Below are 24680 nucleotides of genomic sequence, written 5' to 3' on the forward strand. Positions count from 1 at the left end.
ATGAAAGGGTAAGAGTAAGAGCCTTGTTATATGACTCACTATTACATCAAATGGAAATTTTCCAGTATGCTGCTTAAAGGGAGTCTCTCTGGCAGCACAGCACTTTAAATAGTGTTATGATTTATCAGTATAGAATCCTCTTATCATACCAATGTGATGCCCCTATCAGTCTGGAGTAAGTAATCAAATTTTTAAGGCTTTGACTGGAGGTGAAACTTTATAACCTTTGCTTCTTTGAAGACAGGAGCAATTTTTTTTTTAATTGTTAGAAATGATAAATAGCTGTCCAAGTAATTGTACCTTATAAAGACAGTAAGGCACTGATCACTCAGAGTAGCAAATGTGCTTGCTGACCTTTGAATTAAAGGAGAAATTGTGGCAGATATTAAAAATGATGGTCTGTTGCTAGTTTTCCTTCCACAAAGTTATGCCTATCTGTGATTTTGAACTTGAGCAGCATGGTTTAGATAACATCATTCCTTTTTCCATGCAAAATATTGATTCATTGGATATCATGTAATATGAAAGCTTTAGCATTCTCAATCAAATGCTAATTTGTCAAAATTTAATATATTCTCTGAATATAAATTACAAAAATAAATTATGACAATTGATTAGTTGCTATGAGACACGTAGAACTGAACAAGTTCTGCCAAAAGAGAAGTGTAAAATTAAGGACAGAGTTTGGAGCAATTGTTTTAGATAGACTATAGATGTCTGGCATTACACAGGTGTAGATACTCCTTGCATTGAATGTATGCTTTCATTTGCTTCTGTTGGCTTCACCCTTCTATATCCCTCTACCCCCACGATCTCTGAAGGATGCCTTTTGTGTGGAACTGTTGAGCCTTACAGGAGAGACATTTCTCTTGATAATTCTCGCAATATGCATCATTTTATATGCTGATTTTTATCACACATTGTTCAAATTGGTTCATTAAAATTAAACATCATTGAATACTTCAATAACCACCTGCACTGCCTTAATTCCTGCTTTGCTAAACGGCTGAGCCATACGGTTGCTGCAAGCCTTACCTTGCCCTTGATACGTTGCACATTTCAAAAAAAAAATACTTGATTATATTAAAGAAAAAAATACTTGCTTTCAAAATGTATCTTCCATCTCTCAATGTATTATTTTTATTCCAATAAGTTTCTTAGTAGATTTGCAACTAAAATGGTAATTAGTACCTGACATTGAAAGAAATGATGGTTTTTATTAGCTGTATAGACTTTAAGAATTATTTTTAGCTTTTGAAGGTATTTAAGGGTTTTTTTTTTTTGTTTTGCTTTTTGTTCAGACAGAGCAGTTACACCGACCCAAGCTCTACAGCCTAATTGCTCCTGTGGGTCCCTAGATCTCTGGGCTTGTTTATTTATTTATGTTTCATGTAATAATGAGAACATTGGAGAAGGGAATGGGGGAAATAGAGATTGCAGATGTGTAGGGTCAGAATGGCTTTTTGCATGTATAGTCACTGGAATCCTGCTCCACCTCATGTCTCTCCGTCTGCAGTCACGTACTCAGTTACTAGCAGCTTTCCCAAAACCACTGTCATGGTTTCAGCTGGGATGGAGTTAACATTCGTCCTAGTAGCTGGTGTGAATCTATGTTTTGGATTCAGGATGACAGCGGTGTTGCTGGCACACTGATGTTTTTGGTTGTTGCTAAGCTCTCAAGTGCACAAAAAGTTGGGAGGAATCACAGCTGGGACAGCTGACCCCAACAGACCAAAGGGTTATTCCATGCCATATGACATCATGTTTAGTATATAAAGCTGGGGGAAGAAGAAGGAAGGGGGGCACACATCTGTAGTTATGATGTTTTGTCTTCCCAAGTAACTGTCATGTGTGATGGAGCCCTGCTTTCCTGGGGATGGCTAAACTCCTGCCTGCGGATGGGAAGTAGTGAATGAATTCCTTGTTTTACTTTGCTTGTTTGCAAGGTTTTTGCTTTACTTATTAAACTGTCTTTATATCAACCCGCAAGCTTTCCTTGCTTTTACTCTTCTGATTCTCTCCCCCATCCCAACCAGGGGGAGTGAGTGAGCGGCTGCATGGTCCTAGTTGTTGGCTGGGGTTAAAACACGACAATGAGCCAACCAAAAAAATCCCAAGCAGTTGATTTTTTTTTTTTTTTAAAAGTAAGTCATGAGAATACATATAAGTAATTTCTGTTGTTAGTCTCTAATTTTTGCTTGATGAATTAACACTCAAAATGGAAATAGCTGTGTTGCAGTAAACTTTGCTTTAATAGGGGCAAGCATTTTCTAGAGCTGTGGGTTTCTTCACTTGCATACTGTAGCCTGTAGTTCAGTAAGATGCAGCTAAAGAAAGCCTGCTGTGTCTACAGTTTCAGCTGATCTCCTTGTCTGCTCCTGGTTGTGCAGCCCTCTGTGCTGGCCCGGTGTTACCTGACCCCGAAGTGCTTGAGGTGCAGTCCTGGACGTTGCCGTCGGCTGGCAACGTGGATGCTGCACTCTTCCAGTTCATGCCTCACGTTGTCCACCAGCATTTCAGCACGGCTTCTCCTTCCAAAAGGCTAGCCTGAGGCCTACAGCAATAGCTTTGCCATTGTGCTACCAAAGCTGTCCCCTTCCCTCTCCTTTCCACCCCCGGCATTTTGAACTGGGAAATCAGCAGGAGGGACATGGGGAGCGCTGTGTCTCGGAGCTGTGGAGGTGACACATAGGGCTTGGGAGCGAGCAAACCAGGCATGCAGAGGCCACCTGACTAGTCTGGCTGGCCTTGGTGGAATTGCCCATGAGTGCCTAGGGGACAGGTGTCCTCGCTGGTAGCTGTAGGCCAGAGGGAATATCCGCTCCTGCTGTTGACTGAGACAGCTTAGGGGTAGGCATTGAAACGAAGTGTCTTCTGTCCAGCAGAGCTGATGGTCTTTCAGCTCTTTAATGACTCCTCAACACGACAGTATATTTAATGTGGTAGTCAGCAAAGGTACACATGCTGGGGAGTATGGAGAAGGCAGTTCTGTAATATGTAAGGGAGCACAAATTTATTTCTCCCGGAAGAGAGTGAAGCAGTAGATACCATATGCCTTAACCTATGACGCTAACTCTTAAGGTGAAACTGAAACTGCTTTACAGTAGGTGGAAAAGCTGCTTGGAAAATGCTGATAGAGCCCAGTTGTTCTTAATATTTTCATTAGTGTCATGGATGATGGAACAACAAGTGTCCTTTGAACTTTATGAGGATATCCAGGTTACCAAGCCTGCGAGCCTATTTGAGGGTAAGCTGGGGTTCAAAATTATTATGATGGATAGTGGTACTTACTAATGAAGAAAAACTGAAAAATAATGAAAATTAAATGATTTGGTGAAACTGGGCAGGCTTGCAATGACACTTGGGTGGAATGATCAGCAGCAGGAGTGCAAGATGAAGTAGTAGATCAGTAGATTTGCACAAATGGTTTTCATGGTTGCTGTGAATTAATAATTAAATGTGAGTCCACATTGTTACACTCTTTTGAAAAAGGCAGCCCTTGTGATTGCTTTGTGCAGGATATTCTGTATAAAAATATATAATATAGTCTTTTTGATTTTGTGGTTTGTTTTTTTTTTTTTTTTCCTTAGTGCAGTTAGAAGAATAGGCACTTGTATTCAGTTTGGGGTGTGGAAGGAGAATTCACATTCTGGGAAAGCTCAGAGGAAAGCAGCAGAAATGGCAGAGGGCTAGACAGAAGCATATCCTCTCTGGAAAGACTGAAGAAATTGGGATTGTCTTTTCTACAGGAGAGTAAAAGGAAATAGAAATTTTCAAAAAGTAAAGGTTGGTGCAGAGAAGATGGTAAAGTTTACCAGTCTTCGTGCTGGATAGGTTAAGCAGTAATAATCTTAAATTGCAATAAGAGAGATTCAGGTTGGCGAGTAGCTAAAATGTTAATTGAATTTTGGAATTGAGTGCTTAATTGCTGTCTCTTACCAGAGTCATAAGTGTTCTGATACCTACTGTCACAGTTTTCCTCCCTGCAATGTCTTTGTGTGCATTAATGCCAGGAAAAGTTGTGTCTTCTGTAAGTGAGAAAAGAAGCTGTCAGCTAACAATACACAGCCTTTATTGCCTATTTTTATCTGTTTTTGTTGGAAAGAATCCGAATTCCTTTTCTTTCCCTAATTGTTCTGGATTTCCATTCTGTATGGGGAAGACTCTGGTTAGCCCTTGATCGGTCTCACGAGGATTCATAGGTAAAGCATAAAAGGAAATAAATATTTTATCTTTTTTTTTAACTTTTTTTTAGAAACTACTTTGTTATGATTAACTGTTGTGCTTGATTTCTAAATCTGTTTGATATTCCCTCCACAGAAAGAGATATTTTTTAAAACAGTTAAGTGTTAAAAGACAATACTGTACTCTCTTCATTTTCTGAGATACTACTTGACATTTGACTATCTTATTTGGACATTCAGAACGTTCAGAAGGCAGAAGGAGTCATAGTTGTTAACAACTTCAGATTTCCTTTATGGTTTCAGCAAATTCTAATTTTGAAGGAAAAGTTTTAAAGACCGAAATTATACTCTTAGTTCAGGATAAATTATACATTCCCTTAGGAAGTACAAGTGCAAAAACTTTATTTAAAAGCTTAATTGCAGTTTAGAAAAGAAAAGAAGATGAAATAATTCCTTGGATGACTCGGTACTCTGGTATCTGTACTGTGTCATTGCAGAACCCAAAATGTGAAATAACTCAATCACAGAAGAAATTTGCATGAAATTACATTTGGAACATGCGTTCAATTTGTAGTCCTAATAATTAAGTACAATGTTTGACTAATGAATATTAGTGTTAAAAGTTCACAAGTTGTCTGAAATGGAGACTAGGTTCTTGTCTGTCATATGGTACATCTTTTGGTAGATTTCTCAATTTTTGTACTTTTTAGAACTTCTGGTTAATCACATTAGTCGGTGCCAAGCATTAGCTGGGTAGCCTTGTGCAGGCAGAGGAATGTTTTGTGGGGTTGGATAAGTATGCTTAGTGTGGCATTGCGAAATTCGGTATTCAGAGTAAAGGAGGATTTAAATAGCATTAGCATGTATAAACTAGCTATTTGGGAGGAAAAAGCTGTTTCAATTTTTTATTAATTGGAAAGCGCAGTGTCAAGAGGAAAGATGCTGATCTTCATAAGCAGAGATGTTTCCTGAGAACAAAACAAAAATCCCCCAAATAACAACAAAAACCACCAAACCCCATTAATCGCTGTGAACTTCACGTTTTCTCTAAAACAGCAATCCTAGTTAATATGCAGTCTTTCTCCTTGCTGTTCTTTCCATTGCTGAACATCGAGCCCAATTATTTCTTTCAAAACAGTGTAAAAAAAATGCTAGTATGTTAGCATGAGTGATTTTTATAATAGATAGGGTTGTTTCCATCCATCTCAGAAGTATTTCCCTGTAGAAGAAAGATGGTGTGTACTAGAGTGTAAAACCAATTGAGCTGCTAATATAATTTGAGAGGCAAGGGTTTATAGGGAGAGCTTATTTATTTATTTATCTATTCATTTATTTTAAAACAACTAATTCAGATGGAAAATATGATGACCTCTCAGGTGTCCTAGCCTCCATCATGCCTGATGGAGCTGCAGCGAACATCAAACTAAGTACGGGTTATAACCATTACTCTGGGTGTAATGTATTAATAATGCTAATCAGTTTAAGTATTTGGGAGAGAAGAGTAGTTGATGTCTGTGGAACGGAGGGCTGTTAGCAAGAGGTGAAGCATGACGAGAGTTGTCACACACCATAAAACCCATGTGTCTCTTTTAACTGTGAGTTCCAGCATCTAGGAGAGAAAGGAATTCTAATTTCTGAACTTAAGTTTTTAATGTATTTTCTAAGCCTCCCTAGAGTATCAAGACAAATGTTTCAACTGTGTTTTGGGTGGTTTTTTTGTGTCTGTCTGTTTTTGTTGTTTTTATTGCCTGTATGAATTCTTTTTCGTGACAGCAGATGTGTAGGGTTTTTAATCTTGTTTCCATGGTATTTAATATGATGGATTATGAATCCTCATATTCTTGGATAGGATTCCTCAATGTACTTTTTTGGGTATGTAGGATCTGTGGATTTTGACTCTTTAGATGGTGTTGAGTTATTTATGATGGTTATCATAGAGATGCATTATAGGGCTGTTTGTGCTTGGAAGATCAGCATCACAGTCAATAACTGGGAATTCAAAAGGAATTCCAGAAGTAGCTGTCTGTAGCTGTTCCTTTTTTTAGCCTTTTCCTTTACATCTATGTAAAATTTGGAGCTTTATGGGGCATTCAGTGTTAGTGTACCACGCTTGTTAAATTGCTTAAGGTTTTATTTTACAAATATGCATAACCACGTGTAGTTGATGGTCTGAAGTCAAATAGAAGAGTTCCTTGGAAATAATAAGCTTCAAGATTTCCAGTTTTTTTTTTCTTTTTTTTTTTTTTTTTTTTTTTTTTTTTTTTTTTTTTCCCTTAAGCAAGTACTTAAGTTCACTAAATAGTCCTGCAGTTGTATTTATAAAGACATGAGCCCTGGTTATTCTCAACTGGAGTGTGAATCACGACAAAGTAAGGTACGTACTTCATAGGGGAGGACGGGTGATATTTTGAAGAAGAGGTAACAATTTGCTATTAGGTCGATCTTCTGAATGTATAGGTAAGTATTTTTTTCATGATTTAAATAACGTTCTATATTGTTTTTCAAAACTCTTATCAGTAAATGGTTCTTAATTCATAATGTGCATTTAATCAAAGGGATATACATCTCCTTAAGCATAGGTCCTACACCTGTAAAAGGAATAAAATCTGAAACTAAAAGATGATTCTTCAGGTTGCCGTTGCATAAAGCAATGTTCTGAGGAAAACTGTTTTCATAACAGGAAAAGTTATTATATGGTGCCAAGAAAAAGTGGTCCAAAATAAAGGAATGAATATTCTTCCAATTACAAAAAAAAAAAAAACCAACAAAAAACCAAACCTCTAATGAAACTATTTTATAAATCTTCCATGCTTAAAATAAATTCTAAGACTTCTTTCAAGAAATAGAGGGCATATAATTTCCTCTTCTGAAAGATCTGTAATAACAATTGTAATCTGCTGTTGCATATGGTAATGATTATTTCTTTTGAGCCTTTATTTAACTGTTAGTGATCCTTTGGAGTGGTATTCTCAGCAGATTGTTAATTTTTATTTTCTGCTGTCACATACTCATCCAGGGAATGACCAGTTTAATTTCTGTTTTCAATTTCAGTGTCTTAAGTTGATAGGAACAAGTATCTTCTCAATGCACTTTAAATACTGTTGCTTTTGGAGGAATGATTAGTGTGTTAAAGACACTGAATATGAATGCTGCTTCAAAAATTATATTTTTCCATTCAGTTAAAATTTAAATGCCACTTAGTACTTAGGAGGGGGAAAAAAGCCTAAAGGGTTTGCAGGATTTTTTTTTTTTTTTAGTTGGCAATGAAGAGAAAATAATCCTAAAGCTATTTTCTGAGCTGTCATTCTCTAAAGACTTTCCAGCTACTTGAAAGAAGTTACTTTTAACTATTCTTTTTTTTTTCCTCCTGGGAACAATTACCCTTGTCTATGTATGTATTACAGCTTCAGTTTCCTCTCGTATCTTGACCTGGCTCTGGTGCTTGTTGGGACAGAGCCCAACCTGGTCTTCACCTGGGAAGAAATCAAACTTTGCTGTCCCCTTGCCTCTCTCAAGAGGAGGACAGGAGACCTGGCTGGGTTTTTTTGCAGGATTTGGGTGTTGATTTGGCTCATCCAAGGGTCCAATGAGCACAGATGGAGAAGGAGATGGGGTATATCTGTGTGCTGGGAGGAGAAGCCCCGGTGTGTTTCAGTGGCAGTGAGCTTTCAAGTCACCTTGGCTGACATTTGTGATTTCTCTGTGAACTTGTTTTTGTGCGCTGCAGCAAGCGCACAGTGCACCAAAGACTTATGTAAATGCTCAACAGTCACATTTTCTGTAAGACTGTTTGCCTTAGAAATCTTCAATATTTTGAAATTTTGCTTTAATTTATTTCCAAATAAATAATACCCAGCAGAGGAAGTGAATAATTCAGTCTCTGTCTGCTTGTAATTGTCTCAGTAAAGAAAAGTGTGTCTCTTTAATCAGCATTTGAAGAATCTAAAATGCCTCTTGGCTTGAGGGTCTGTTTGGGTGTTCGGTTTATGTTCAGTAGTGGTGATGATACACAGTCATCATAGTCCTGTACGGGGATATAGAAAAGCCAACACCAGTCTTTCATCCTGGACTGTCTGTCACAAAAACGGGTGGAAAAAACCTAACACACAGGGAGACATCTGTGCGTTACTGCTCATCGTATCCAGCCAAGCAGCATCAGTGCAGTTTACAGCAATGGTGAAGCAAAATGGATTTCAACTCTTTTCTGCACCTGTATTTCATATGGTGAAGTGTTGCAACTGTTTGTGGGTGTCTCTGTCTTCATGGGACTGAGTTTTCCCCAGGAGGTGCAGAATGCCTTGCGGTTTGGCAGCATCAGCTGCTGCTCTGGGAAGAGCTGCACATTGGAACGTCGTACTGGCTTTGGGCTGGGCAGGCACGACTGGTACCCAGTTATTTGCTGTCCCAATCGGATAACTTCATACTCAGTTGATATTGTCCTCCATTTGGACAGTTCTTGGAAGTTTTGCTTGGAAAATACATTTTCTTCCAGACAGACAGCGGACCAATGTATGCTGCTCATTGGGCAGCCAGATCAGCTTCTCCTGACTGAGAAGCATCCTACAGTCACCGTGCCACCACCTGTGGGATATTTATGGCTTTACAACAGCATTTCAGGCAACTCGGAGCTGTGGTTACTTTCATCTTAGCCATCCATTCACAGGTGCTGATGTTACAAATTCATGACTCAGTGCCTCGCTTAATTCCCAAATAAATACAAAACTATTCCACGTGCCTTTCGGTTACTTAAGTGCAGCTTACTGTTCAGTAACACTGTCCTTTCATAAGCTTGCCTGATGCACCGTATCAAATGTCATTTTCTGAATGCTTTGTTGGAAGAAGCTGTTCAAAGGAGCACATCGTAAGATAAATGCTCTTTTGTACAGACGCTGCAAGCTTCCATAGCAAATTTCAGTTCCTGGCATTTTTCTGTCTCAGATTTTGGAGTGCTTAAAGCCTATGTATCTGCTAAAGATCCATCACAAGAAAAAGCAGGGTGAAAAGACTTAAATTATCATACCTCAGAAACTGGTATCTCATCATGTTTTCTTTCTCTGCATCAGTACAAACAAATCCACAGGAAGCTGGTGTTATGTATGAGAAAACTAGGAATTCAAACACTTCAGAAGTGTGTATTTTTCATGTTTATTCATATGTAAAATGTTGATAAGGGGAACAGAACTTTTGTAGCTGCTTGTAGCCTGAGGAATGATTTTCAGTCAAAACTTCTTCATCAACTTTGCTCCAAATCCTGGCATACCTTTGAAACATGGGGATGGGGAGAGGAGGGTGTGTGTCTTTCTTTTTTTTTTCCTTTTAATTGGCAAACATTTTCTTGTTATGGAATAGACCAGCCGTGAGTGATTGTAGCATCATGCCAGTAGTATCATAGGTACGAATACTGGTAAAGTGTTGCGGCTCCCATGTAACTAATTCTGCGGCTGACCTGATGCTGCTTTGATTTACCTTGTCTGGATTGGTTTTACTCTGTGCTGCCTTGTCAAGCTGTCCCTCTGTTGTTGCTTTCCCTCTGTGGGTGTGGAAAATGGGGGAATCCCAGTTACATGACCTTGCCGTAGAGCAGTGCTTTCGGCAGGATCGAGTGCAGGCTGGAGGGCAGGACACCTTTTCTCGTCGTGTGAAATGGCAGCTTCTGTGCAAAATTGATGAGCTATTGCAGTCCATTAGGTGGAGTTTCATTTTGAGTGAGAATTCTGCCTTTATTTACATGGTGTAGTTTAATGGCCTGTTTTGGGTTGGTTATTTTAATAATACTCGTTCTCTATGGAGTAGAAGAAGGAATAAAAAAAAAAGGATTGCATTCTCATTCTCCAGAAAAAATTTCCCTGTCTTCATGTTGTGTGTTTTTATTGTTGTTTTTAATTTCTGTAGTAAATTCAGAGTCTTGTCTTGACTTGTATTTGAGTTATGGTGCATTGGCAGTGAGCTGTGCAGTGAAGTTGAAATTGGTGATCCTGATTTTTTTTTTCCCTTTCATTTTTGACAATCTGTAAAGAAATTGAATCATGCCTTCAACAATTTGAGTCTTGTGTAGGGAATGATATTGCAAGCAAGTGAACTGCGTGGAAAGATACCTCTGAATTGTAACCATTTAAAGAAATTTTGGAGAACTCTTGTTTAGAACGTTAACAATATTTTTGAATTTTTTTAATGAAAACAGCTGACTGACGGGCAAATCAAGTTATAATGATAATACATATTTTGCGTGTGTATCAAGTAATGTATTTTAAGTGGTATTGTAGTGTCCATACATTTATTTCTAGATATGCTCCATAAGACATGACCTGATGGGCTCATTAAAATTAGAAAGCTTAATATTTAAGCTTAATCTAGTTTTTCTTCTTAATTTCTTTAATATTTTTTCTCTGTCTTAGGGTGGCAGATATTCACTAAGTAGGAAGGGGACACTATAATGGTTTGAGGATTTTTAAATCCAAGCAGGTGGAGGTTTACCTGTAGTATATTCAATTTATTCATTGGCCTTTTTTTGTTGTTTTTTTCTTTTGTTTGTTTTGTTTTGTTTTTTCTTTTGAAGAGAATATCCTTCCTGCAAGAAAAGAAAAAAAAAAAGCTTTTGAGGTTTTATCATTAGCCTTTACTTTTTCCCTTCTTGCAAATTACAGAAATACCTGTAAAGAACCCCCTGTGAAATGGTCATAGGGCTATTACTCTGAAGAACAAAATTAGCAAAAATACTAGTGTGTGGGAAGTGTGAGTCTTCTGTGAATTAATACAGTTCGACTTTTTCGAACTACTTCTGTTTGCAGTCTCCTTCCAGTTGCAAGCCTATTTCTGTATTTCAGTGTCAGTTCGTTGCCCACTGTCTCCTACAAAGTTTGCCTGAAACCTAATTGGGGACTATAATGTTATATAGTAGTTATTAAAAAATGAAATAAAAAGGTCACATAGTCCTGAGCTTTAGAATAATGCACTTAAGTACCCTTTACTCTCCACCTCATTTCATTGATATTGCCATGAAGTAAAGACAATCCCTTCTTTCAGCTTTATGGGGAAGACTTCTTTTTACTGGATCTTTTTCTGTGAATCTATTGAAGCATCGTCACCGTACTCCCTACAACAATGGGAAATATTTCAGTGTTTTTTTTCCCCATTAGCAAACTGTAAAGTTTAATCCACTTCTGTAGACATAAATCTAGTTGCATATGAAATTTGGAACTTTCCAAATCTATTTTTTTTTTTTTTCACCTGAGGGTGACCTAATCATGTCTTAGTAATAGAAGCAGCACAGCAGCAGGTGAAGAAGTTACCACAGAGTGCCCTTGAAATGGAGATGGTTTGGTGGTTAGTACTTGTTTGAAGGAAAGAGGATTTGCAGGAGTGGAAGACCAGCCTGCTGAAAATTACAAGTTTCACACTTCAAATAGAAGCCCGTTTTTCAGGGAGCAAGGAAGTGACAGAAAATAATTTGATCGGGAAACTGATCTGCCACATCGGTGCATTACAGCAGGCATATTTTAGTTAAGGATGTTTAAATTTTTTTATTTAATCTTAGCATGATTTCTTACCTGCAGCTAACTGCTAGATGATAAGAAAGCTTGATTTTCAGTAGGGGATAAAAACTAAGGCTTTTCACAGGTAATTAGTTAAGGAATTAATTTGTTCTGAAATGGTCTGTCATTGCTGCTGAGCTAGCAAGTTCAATGTTTGTCAAAACAAACAAAGCATAGTGAAAGCTATGAGGAACATACAGATATACTTAATAATATGACTAAGGAAAAGTCTGATGTCATTTTCCAGATCTATGCAGGTGTCTTTTAGTGAGTTCATGAATAAGTGCTGAATAAGCATCAAAATCTTCCTGAACATCAGAATCTAAAACTGAATGCTTGCCATGAGCTGGGTAAAGGCTTAGGAGGCAGCGCTATTTAGCTGTTTCATACTCTGATGATTCTATTCTGTGCAGGAAAGAATTGGATTGACCTCTTACATCAGGAATAATATAAGAGCTGTTAACTGGCAAATAAACAGAAAGGGACTTCAGAGAAGAAAAGCAAAAATGGGAGGGTGGAGTTTGATTTGGAGAAATACAAACTATGTATAAATAGGAAAAAAACCCACACTTAAGTGTGGTTGGGAGAAAAAGAACGTTCCCTATGAGTTTTAAAGATTGTAAACTTGCAAGGATGGGGAAGGAAGGCTCTTTTGGGAATTACTGAAAGGGAGGGTGAAGCAACATCAATATCAAACCACGTGTTTCAAGAAAGATGTTATTGATGAGTTGTGATGCATTTTGTAACAGCCCTACTGCCAGAATAACTAAAGACTTTGCACTTGGGCACGGTGAAAAATAGGCAGTGAAAGGAATAGTTAAGAGCAATGGCTCTTTGTCCAGGTGTAAATGATGACTTTGTATACTTTTCACCTCTAATTTCTTACAGCATCATCAAAAGATGAAATTTATTCTTTCTGTCTTGTAAGAAGAAAAAAATGAACTTTTGCTCCTTCATGCTAAGTTCCTCTTTCTTCATTGCCCAAAACATGGACTACAAATTTATTCATTTTTTTTTAATTAATTTTGGTTTTTACTGAGGTAACTCACTTGCAACTTCCTTATTGTAAAATCTTAGTGGAAACAGCACAGGTCAGTTGTTTTTTTTTTTTTTTTTCTTGTCTGCAAGGGAAGTAGGTGTGTATAGTGTTTGTGCTTGATCTGTTAGGCCAGCAATGATGGCAAAGTCACAGAGCTGAGTTCCACCATGATTTAATAAAACAGGTCAGGATATTAATAAAACTATATACGGTATCTAACCGCCAGCCACTCTTTCTCTCCCTCAACAGCACAAGGGGAGAAAATAAGACGAAAAAGCTCACAGGTTGAGACAAAGAAGCTGACAGTTACTGACAGTCAGGAGAAGAACTTGACTTGGGGAAAAATTAACTTAATTCCCTCCCACCATCACCAGCACAGGGGGATGGGGACCGGGGGCTGCGGTCAGTCCATAGCACTTGGGCTCTGCTGCTCCTTCCTTCTCACCCTGTTTGCCAGCTCCAGCCTGGAGCACCATTCTGAATAGTTAGCTCTAACAGGTGCTCTAAATTCTCATAAAAAATACCAAATAGATAGTTGATCTTAGGGATCAATAAGTTTGCGAGCATTTCCCTCACTTCACATTTCTGCCAAGGCAAAAATATCTTACCATCTAGCTTGTGATCGCCTGTCATCTTGTTATTTCTCTGTTTTAACATTAAATATCTGGGTAATTATTCCCTGTTGTTTGAAGTGGTTTGCTGAGGCTTGCTTACCACCTCTTGCTTTTGTACTGTGCCAATATTGCCACTAATAATAATCCAAGGAGTTGGTTAGCTATGCAAAGTGGCCACTTGACTGTTTTGTCATGACTTTATTAAATACCTCTATTAATTGAAAGCTTTTGACTTGGTAATAGTACAGTATTACAGATTTGTTGCCTCTGTGTGTGATTATTTTTTTTTTTCAAATGCAGTTATGCCTATCTTTCATCATTTGTACGTAAATATAAATGCTATCTGCCTATGTACGTGGTCAGCTGAGTGTTGCAGTAGCTGTATGTGAGAACAGGTCAGACGTTTGCCTGACTGCCTGGGATTTCTGTATGCTAGTGTCTAAGTGTACGCTGCAATGTATGTTACCTTTGAAAGTCTTGTTTTTAATACTCACATATATTTTGACACTTATTTGGATAGCATTATAAATTACTATTTCCTATCTGCACAGTTCCCATTCGCTGTAGCAATGAATTGTTTAAAAATTAAAGGAAAATCTGGCACTGTTTTTTTTTTTTGATCCTTTTACTTCATGTCTAATAACATTTATGAAATACATACATTTGTTTTGGTATTTGAAAGGGCATTTGGTGCTATTTCTGTGAGCACATATTTTGATAGGAATGCATCCCCACAGTTATCCGTCTTCCAGTGGGTGTTACTTTGTAAAAGTGGTGCGTAGTATTAGCCAATACCTTTCAAATGTGAAAACTTTATAGCTTGTTCTCATCAATGCTATGCTACCTTAAACTTATCTGGACATCTAATTATAAATCTTTTGTTTCAGACACTATTCTTTCTATAATTTCTATTGTTCATATTTATGTGGTTTCATTTGTTTTTAATGGATTGCATAGTAACTTGTGCCATATACATAGTACTACAAAATACAGTTTTCAATGTTAAAGGAGATGCTTGTTTAAAAAAACCCCAACCTGTAGAGAGAGTATCTAGGGCTAAAGTTTTACATGAGGTTTTTAAATTTTGACTTAAGATATTACAAGCATGTATGAATGGGAAAAAGACCCCAACTCTTTCAATCCTATTTTAGTACGTAGTATTTCTTTACAAATAAAGAATGACTTTCTTAAAAAAGGCACAGGAAAATATTTTCCGTGTTTTTCAAAGATATAAATTTGATGTGTAGTTTACTTTGGCATTGGCTTCTGATTTTGTTGGAGTAGGCAGACAACTGAGGAAGGAGTGAGGTTGTGTACATTCATGGGATATTGCCTCTTAAGTTTAAAAAAGGGGGGCGAGGGGAAGTAGTTTGTGAGATGCTGAACAGATGCTTTGGCTTTGTGACAAATGGTTTATGAATGCTGTCTGGAGCATTTCATGAAATGCTGTAGGACTAACACATGTAGATAGATATATGCAAATTTACTGCTAAGTATTTTTAAATGATGAAAAATGAGGTTGTAAAAGCAGAGTACTATAAAATATGTTGATATGCAGAAAAATGTATGTTGGAGCTTCCAAAGACTATAGCAGATTCGCTTAGTATAGGAGTAAGATCTTGAAATACTTCCAGTTTATTTCTTATAATTTGATTATGATTTTTCATTTCCTCCCAATGATTTTATCTTGAAACAGGTTGAAAGAAACAACATTAATTCTGCAAAAGCCAATTCTTATATTCTGCTCCTTCCAATAATGGCATCTGCATATAATTCTAAATATTAAGTAGGTGCTGATGTTACATTACAGTAGAGTTTTCTTTAAACCTATTTTTTTTTTAAGATTAGTATTAAAAATCAAGATCCTGGCAATGTAGTTTAATAAGAGCTACTTTAATTCTAAAGCATTGCCTTCTCTTTTTTTTACAGTTTTTTTAACCGCAGGATTGCTTTACAGGCCAGTAAATTGGCATGTCACACAGATGACTTTATATACATAAATTTTCATCTTCTCCTGAGCAACAGCTTGTCAACAGTTTTCAGAATGGTTAATACAACTGTTTAGGACATACTGGAATGCGATAGTTCCTTGTTGCCAAAAAATCAAAGGGTAAAACTTCACATACAGAACAGTAATAGCTTACTTCAGAGAAGTATATATACTTCTACTACTATATACTTCAGAGAAGATTTTCCAGCAATAAATGATCATTCATGTACATAGTCTCAGGACTTCTATGGGCCTACTCATTTGGACAAGCACTCGCAAATCTATATTTTTTTTTTAATTTAGATTAATTTTTTAACTGTATTTTGATGGACTTCACCTGAGCCTTCTTCAGGAAGAAGGCTGTTTATTAGGGTGCTTTTTAGGACTACAGGTAGAAGGAAACCTGTCAGCATGGAGCTTCTGAAATCACTAAGCAGGAGGGTAGGGAAGTTCAGGTTCGGAAACTTTCCTGCAGCAAGGATTCAGATTGTATGCTGAGTTGGATTGCCTCACTTGGTTTTAAAGTTTTGCCTGGCAGGCTGTGTCTCAGAAGCTTTGTTCTGTGAGATTCATTCACTTTATAGTACCTGGTATGGATTTGTTGCTCTTGAAGAAATAGGGCTGCTCTAGGGCTAGGATAGATGGTAGCCCTGTCTCTACTGTCCGTTCTGCAGAACACTAGGACAAACTTTTTCAGCATTATGTCCTGTATAACCTGTTTAAACATCTGCTTTCTGCCTTTGTAGCTAGACAGGCTCAGCTTGTTCTGTCTTCTTTTAAAACAAATTTACAAGATGGGCTCCCTTCCAGCTATAGAAACTTTCGTTATCCCCTCAAATCCATTGGCAAATGGAGCAGCAAACCCAACTTTTCAGGACAAATGTGGCTCTGTGTCCTAAATGAGCTATTTCTATTGCTAATGTATCTAAAATTCAAGTCTGCCTCTTTTTCCGGGTAGAAAAAGGTGTGATAAAGCTGCATTGAGGGATGTGGACCTTGTTATTCCATATTTTTCATTTTCAGGAAACCTGTGGAGCAAGTTGAGAGAACTTCGGCCTCAGTGACCTCAGAATAATGATGATCCTTTCCTCCTCCTGTTATTTTTATTCAGTCCGTCTGTGATCCTATTTCTAATTATCTGATCCTAAAACAGGAGAGAGAAAAAATTGTAGGTGGAAGCATCTAGGTAGGTCCTCAGAGATATGTAACATCTTCTGTGGATACTGCTTCAGTGGTGTTTCTAGGCATTTTATACCTTGCTGGTTTTCTTGCTACCTGAATTTTGAGATCTGGGGATATGAAAATCTATGCATTCCATCCTTTTCACAGTGAACAATCAGTTTCTTGGCATTTATCTTTTTCTTTTTCCTCACTGCTGTTTTGTGTTTTTTTTTTTTTTTTTTCCTTTCCCACTCCCCCCTTCTTTAGGATCATATATGATAGTGATTTCCTCAGACCACGACCCTGGAGAAAAGACTCGACTCCAGCTTCCAACGATGAAAGAAAACGATACTCACTGCATCGATTTCAGCTACCTTCTGTACAGCAAGAACGGAGCGAACCCGGGCACTCTGAACATCCTGGTTAGGGTGAATAAAGGGCCGCTGGCTAATCCCATCTGGAATGTCACCGGCTCCACTGGCAAAGACTGGCTTCGAGCAGAGTTGGCTGTCAGCACTTTCTGGCCCAACGAGTATCAGGTAAGCTTGCAATGAATTCTCGCCGCTTTACAACATTTACAGAGAGGTCCTGGACAGTTTGGGTTTGTTTTGGTCTGTTCTGATATTTTCCCAGTGTCCTTGAGTATAGTGTTCCATTCAGAAGAAATAATTATTTGGGGATGGGTATGTTTTATAGGAGGTGATTTTTCAAAGCTGTCTGTTATTGTATAATAGGAAAAAGTAAGCTGGAAACAAGCCTCATTAGAAGAAACGGTACAGTTAAAGTCCAGGAACATCAAAAATGATAAACTCCCAGAAATAAATTGCCTGTGCAACTGTAATTTGTACCTGTCTTCCCTCCTCTTTTGGATATGCCTGTGTTACTGCGTCTAATTACATGACCGTAAACGGTGGTTTTTTTTTCCACATGACATTTGCTTCATTTGCTGTGCAGGCAGAATGGTGCTCACCTAATGAGCAGCTGCTCGGGACGTGTTTTTTCTCCTGTTTGCTCGCTATGGGACAAAACCACCTGCAGCGTAGGGCTGTTGTATAGAGAGAAAAATCATCTTGTTATTACTAGATGCTGTTATTTGATTTGTTTGATTAACCTGAGAAAGTACCTGCATCTGTTTTGCTCAGTGGGTATTTGATGTGAAGGATGAATCTTGTACACAGGCATTTTTGTCCTGGCATGTAGGGGAGGGGGAAGAGTTGGATTAGATGCGCTGATCTGAGTTCTTACACCATGAGGTGTTTATGTCGTTGTTGTATGCAGTGCTTACAGTCCCTCCTCTAAGGACACTTCAGGTCTTTAGCGCTCTTGCAAACAGTTTGGATGTTCAGATTAGTTATCAAATGATGCAAAGTGACCTCTTTGTTAATGAGGTATTCCTGAATAGTGGTATCGTAGGAATGTTTCTTAAAGTGCCTTTCTAAAACTTCTTTCAATTTCCCTCTGTCCAAATAATCTCCATAAAAAACAGGCATCACTGCAAGCAGCCTTACTTATAGGTTGAAACTTGTGTAATTTACTATCATTTTATGTTTTTCTTCAGTTTTTGTTCCCTTGTTTTTAATATTTTTATTTATAAAGAAATTTAATTTATCAGTGACATTGAAACTGGGTGAAATTTGATTTAAAGTTCTGAAACTTGGTTTCATAAAGCTGCGCTTCTGAGGAGGTGTTTTATTAACCCTTTTATGTTGCTAGAAAGTAGCTTTTGCTATGCTTAAAAAAAACCCGGAGCCTTTTATAGCAGTATAGTAGTAATCAAGTATAGCAGTATTATATGCAGTAAATTAGGTTTCTGCTGACAGATGGCCAGGCTTGACAACGAGATTGGTGGTTGGGGCCTTATCTTAGCAACATGGCCATTTTTCACTTACGTTATAGCCTTCACATTATCTCTCTGTAGACTGCGCTTAAATTCATTCTTTCCTTTGCTTGGTCATCCAGCAGAATATTGAAATCATGTGTAACACAGTTTATTTTTAAATTAAAAATAAATCTGGAGTAGGGCTGGAGAACTGTTAATGCAACCTGCCGTGATTTGTGTACAACTTATACGGTTGCTTTTATGAACAGGAGAGGAAATCTGCACGCTGCCTGTGCACGCCTGCTTGTTTGCACAAACAGGGTTGCTATTTCTGTGGTTTTAAGTGGTCCTTTGAGGTCTCAATGTCAACATCGCTCTTCATTGTTTTTTTCTTTTTTTTTTTTTTTTTAATGTTAGTTTTGAGTTGAGTTATTCTTCAGCATGGAAATCTTTTTTCATTTTTCTCATAGGAGTTCTTTGCTGTAGAGCTCTAGCTTGTGATTTTGGCACTTTGATCTACCTGTTGGTCAATGAGTTTAGCTAGCACTGAGAGAAATGCACACTGGTTTTTATAATGAGATGGAAGTGGTTTTTTACTAAACTGGGAATTGGATCCCTGCCTGTACAAGCAAGGTCACTGCTAAAGATCACTGTGGAGCACAACTGTTTACATGTACTTTGTTAATCAGGTCAACTTCATTGCTATTTCCTTCACTTTTAAGTGAGGGAAGAGAGTAAAGATTAGCAGGGGCTGAATAGCACAGGTTACATTATAAGGAGGTCTTGTATGGCGACTTGGAAGTTAGCAGGATGGCTGTGTTGATAGTACTAATAAAGTGCTGCACCTAGACTAATTAGCTCATAAACAGCATTTCTGTGCACTGCTGTGCTCTGTTGAAGCTTTATTGCTTCCTGTAGCAGGGTGTTTTTGCATGTCACTCTAGTACACAGTATAGATACAGCATTTTTGGATGGACGTAACATTTCCTTTTACTTAGGGGATTATTATTATTTTAATAATCCATTTACTTGCTTTTCTTTAACCATATTCTGTTGTGCTATTTATAGATATATCTTCATTCTTTTATTTATTTTCTGACAAAAGATAGTACAGTTTATTACAATAGCTTTACTGGATCAAACTGAATTTTTGTTTAGCTTCGTATCCTGTCTCTGATGGCAGATAACAGTGGAAGCTTATAGAAGAGTTCATGAACAGGACAAACTCATGGTCATACCTCCCCCAGAATACACTTCCAGCCTTGAGCCTATTTGTGGTTCAAGAACTTTGAGCTTAAGAACCAAAGTAGTGCCCTTCTGTATTCCTGATATTCCATGGTTTTTTTTTTTTTTTTTTTTGCAACGATTTAAGCTTCGAGTGTCTACAGTATATATGACATGAAATTCTAATGTTAGGACCATTCCTGTGGGTTTCTCCAAGCATGGGGCCTGTGATTCTTCAGTTGTCATATTTTGCACTTGGAGAGTTTCAGCAGTCCTGTAATGATATGGTCTCTCTCCTGCTAGCAAGGCACCTGCATCTTCTATTCTGCTTGTTTAACATGTGGATGAACTGTTGAGGAAAAGGGCTTGATTAGAGAATCCCTTGGGATGGAGGGTATGATTTGATTTTGATCCTTGTTAGTTCTGGAATCTTTTTTTTCTTTTTATTGCTCCATTGGAAATATGCCACCTTTGGCCTGCCTCAAGGTTGCTTCAAAGGAAAAATATTTTGGGACTTGTGTTGTTTAAACTTTGTCTGGGAGTTTTGTGTCTCTGTTGTCTGTGCCGGTTGCTACTGTAACTCATTAATTTATTTTAGTTGAGATGTTTATTCCTGTCTGGATGCGTGGTTTTGTCTAATGCTTCTGTTCTTTTCCCCATGTTCTCTCCTGCTTTGCACAGTAGGAATTATCCAGCTGTGGAGGGCTGTCTCTTCCTTTCTGCTTCTGTTACGGTCGTTTCTGCTTCCCTTTCCTTGCTACCTATGTCATCCTTTTGAATTTGGGTTTTTGAGGTTTTTTTTCTTTGTTTGTTTGTTTTCAAACACTGTCTCCCAAAAGTCCTTTGTTTCCTATTTCTTGTGTATTCCCCAGAAAATTTGTTTTGTTCACACTGGGTCACATTTTTGCTCCACCACGAGGTCCACTTTGCAATGTGAACCATGGGCTTTCCAGTTTTGGTTTTATATTACAGCTCTCTGGGTTTTGTAAACTTTGATCAGAAACTGATAAAGAAACTCTTGACTTCAAACTATAAATCTCAAACTTGTAAAAAATGAATTATTTCATTTCTTTATGGTTCCTTAAAACTTCATTTTACAGTAATGGTGCTCTAGTTTAACAAAGAGGCTGTTTAGGATACCGGCTTGATAGGAGTGATGGTTACACTTAGAAGTGTAGCTAGTAAAGTAAAACTACTGAACTGCACCAAGCAGAAGTTCTTTTATCAGTTCAGGAACACTAATGAAGCGTGACCATTTAAAAAAGTGCAGGAAAACTCTAGAAAGGCAAATAATTTTCCAGCTGAATTGTGAATCCTGATTTAAATAATGAATCTGTTCTTTATTTTAGTATTGATGATTTATAGGATTTATAAAATTTAAAATTGCTCAAAGATCTGGTAGCAGTCTATCCATGCATGAGAGGCAATGCTCAAATAGGCCAAGTTTTTCTGGCCTGAAAAAGACACAATTCAGGGAAATACGATAGAGTTCTGCAAAACCATCACTAGCATGAAGGAGAATCCTCTTCCAGTTCAAGAATTAGGGGCTTTTTTAGTCTGGTGGGGGAACCAGACTGAAAAGAAGCGAACGGAGGTGGGTCACACAGCAGGCCGTAGACCTATGAAAAGTCTGTGTCAGAAGTAGCCGTTGTGGATGGCAGAGGAGTATGTAGGCTTAAGGAGATGCTGGGCAAGTTCTTGAAAGAGAAATATTAGAAATTAGTAATTAGGCAAACAAGTCTCATGGGCTGAAAGTAGCTGGAGGAGCAGAGAATGTTTTGGGGAGCACAGAGAGGTGATGTGCCTTCTTGCCCTATTCTTAACCTTTCCTTAAGAACACTGTTAAAGAAAAGATGTTCAGACCTTTGGCCTGAAGCGATGGTTAAGCCATGGTTAAGACCTGCTAAGCCATGGTTACGTTTTATGCAAGGGGCAAAGGCCTCTTTTTTTTTTCTTTTCTTTTTTTTTTTTTTTTCCCCTTCCCACCCCCAACTGGATCTGTACTTCAGTTGTTTCCATATTCCTAGGCAGGCTAAATATAAGTTTTATATTCTGTGGTTACCTAAACCAGTCTGGTGATGTTCTGTGAAAGTATTTGTTCTGGCTATAGAAATGAAAGCTAACTTCATCTGCCACTACCAGCCCTACGCCCATTTCTCTTGGCTCTTTTCCTCTTGTTATCTCCTTTCAGTCTAACTTCGGGTAACAGATATTTTTAGACTTTTAAAAATTGGAATTTACCAATTAAGCCTTTTAAATTCTTCCATTTTCTAAGGATTCTCAGAAATTAAGTATGAATTAGAACTTTTGTTTTGGCAAGTGGCTGGAATTTCGTTCTAGCAGAGATATAAAAATTGTTTAGTAAACTGTGTTAGTAAAAGGTTGGCTAGCTTCTTAAGTAAAGAAAACAAAGTTGGTATTTATTAAACTAGGACAGATAGCTTTTTTTTTCTTTTTTCTTAAACTTACAACAGCCTGTGTTTGGTAGGTAGTATAAGTCACCAAAATGCTCCTCATATAGGTGCATTGTTCTCTAGCACTCCCTTTGTGGAATAACAGTACTTTGTGGCTTTTAAGAATTTAAGGTGACTGTACATAAACTATTTTGTTCCCAGTTCATTAATACACAATGAAAGGGCTTATACATCTCCTTCTTTCTTTCCTTCCTCTCCCTTCTTTCCTCCATAGTTTTCATCAGTTAAAAACACTTTTAACTGTCTCACCACTTACCACTATCACTAATGATTGAAAATTGGAGCCCTTTGGAAATATCTCCAAATAGGAATGATGTTGTTTTCTTGGCAGAAATGCTTTGTAAACCCCCAAGTGTTCTCCTGACTGTTACTTGCTAGGCAGCACTTAATCAAAAGACAGACTTTCTTTATACAGTTTATTGAAGAGTTACTCAGAGAAATGCTTTTTTATAATGAACTTCCTTATTGCTTCTCCAAGACTTGTTAGTACAAACAAAACACCATCTTTCTTTAACTGTTAGGATAAACATGAAAGTGTGTGAGCCTATCTGTCACACTTCTGTCTCATTTCTTGAGATGTTTATCAATTTGGTGAAGACAAAGACAGATTAAGTTCCAGCAGAGTGATTACCAGCAACATTTTAATAATTTAGTTCTGTAGATCACAAAGCACTTACAGCTCTCAGAGGAATTCTACAAATACCGTCTTATTCCAGTCTTCAAACTGGAAAATCACAGTGCAGAGTGAAAGTGAGCGTTGCCCAAACAAGCCCAGTCATGGCTGAGGTGCAGCTTTCAGGTTTTCGGTCCCACCATAAGTATCGGAGATTTCATGGAAGCTCTTTCTTTTTTTCTTAGAAATTATAACGCTGGTTTTGACAGTTAGTTCAGGTCTGTGTCATCCTTTCAGTAGGGTTCCATAGGCTGGCCAGAACGTGCTTTTTTTCCATCCAGAGTTAGTTTGTTTATGAGCACAGAGGCTTACTGAGGGATAAGGGATGATGGTGGTGGGAAAGCAAGTAAATGTTGGTGATATATGCTGTTGTCCTCTTTTCCCATCTGTTGTGTTGTGTCTTCCCCCCCCTTTTTTTTTTCCTTCTTTTTTCTTAAGGACTTTCAAGTTGTCGTATGGAGATGTATATAATAGCTTTCCTAACTTGGTGGATTTAATTTTTGTTAGCCTGTTTTGGAGATACCTAATTTGTTTTGGGGTGTGCTACATTAAAAAAGGGCAAATAGGATAATGAGTATCAAAGAATTTTTACAAGTAAAAATAGCAGAGATTATTGTTAATTGGGTAAAATTTGTCAACCTTGTCTAAGTCAGTGACCCGAGCCGTACCTCACCATTGCTAGCAGACAGCTCTGCCTCCACAAAACTCTGAGAACTCTATTCCAGCAGGGATGTAGAAGAAATTACTTTGGTTTTTACAGGCTAGGGAACTGTGGAGTCTGAGCGATCACTTATGTTGTTCTGTCCTTAGTCCTGTGCTGAAGAAAAAATGAATTTGCAGAATTTTGAAGCTGAAGTGTTTGTATGTCTAAAAAGGAAATTTTAGCAATAAAGTAACTCTTCAGAAAATAGCATGCTTTTCTAAGTTTAATCCTTCCCTTTTCCTTTGTTTAAATTTTTCAACAGTGTCTTTTGCACTGCTTTGCTTTCTGTTATATTGCTATCTGTGAGTGGTTTTCTTTTGTTCTACCATGTTCTGATTCTCCATTGCTGAATGTATGATCTGAACTTAAAACTAGGGTAGAAATGTCATACTTGAAGCACTGGAGTATTGTAAGGAACTGTATGGCTATACATATAAGACTTTCAATTCTCTTTCCATTGAACAACATAGTGTCAATGAAGCTGCTGTGCATTTTGACGATTTTTACTATTCCCTGCAAGATAGTGGATACCTTCAAGGCAAGGTGGCAAAAATTTAGTTGATGCTTGGCATTTCCAAAGGCAGTGAAAGATTTCGAGGCTAATGTGCTGTATTAGTCCATGTTATAAATTATTTTTAATTACCCAGAAGTCTTGGGTGGAAAACTGACTGGCTGTAAACTCATGAAGACTTACTTTGAGATAAATATGTAATATTTTTAGCCAGTGCTTAATTTCTGATGAAATATATGTGACTTTAACCAGCGCTCTTCCAGGAAACATTCTACTCATCAGCAAGGTGGTATGCAAATTTTATATTAACCTTGATTACCGAGATTATGAAAAGCTTGTAGCATTCCCTTCTCTGTCGTACAGCAGGCACTGTCAGGCAGTGAAGTGGAAAACGCACTATTGCTAATCAGCCACCTTGGAGCGCCTGATTCAGTTTTTCAGAAATACAAGATTGACTTAAATCATGGTGTGTAAATAAAGAAGTTCTGGATGGTTCCTTTTGTCAAGATTTTTTTTTTTTTTAGGATTTTTGTCTATAGTAGGAAAGCATAATTAATTGTTATGTAAGAAGCTCAGATTTTGTCATATTTTTATCAGCTTCTGCAAGATCCTGTCCCTTTCTAAGAAAAATTGTGAGTATCACACTAACAAGGAGCTGGAAATGATGTACTCTTCCACGTGGCTCTTCTTAAAATACGTTTTTATTCACATGAAGAGTGAAATGAATGAAAGAGGGTTATGGCAGAAATCAGTGAT

The 24680-nt window shown here is 37.6% G+C and overlaps 1 protein-coding gene across 4 annotated transcripts in view; it reads left to right on the forward strand.

Annotated features, from left to right (window-relative positions):
* PTPRK (protein tyrosine phosphatase receptor type K) overlaps positions 1-24680 on the forward strand; it is a 421519-nt gene that overhangs the window by 120475 nt on the left and 276364 nt on the right. For all 4 annotated transcript variants that reach the window (XM_054196429.1, XM_054196428.1, XM_054196431.1 and 1 more), the window contains exon 3: positions 16788-17059. In XM_054196429.1, the coding sequence (XP_054052404.1) occupies positions 16788-17059 (272 nt within the window). The remainder of the gene's footprint in view (positions 1-16787; positions 17060-24680) is intronic.

Source organism: Rissa tridactyla, chromosome 3 (genome assembly GCF_028500815.1).
Source record: "Rissa tridactyla isolate bRisTri1 chromosome 3, bRisTri1.patW.cur.20221130, whole genome shotgun sequence".
Taxonomy (NCBI): domain Eukaryota; kingdom Metazoa; phylum Chordata; class Aves; order Charadriiformes; family Laridae; genus Rissa; species Rissa tridactyla.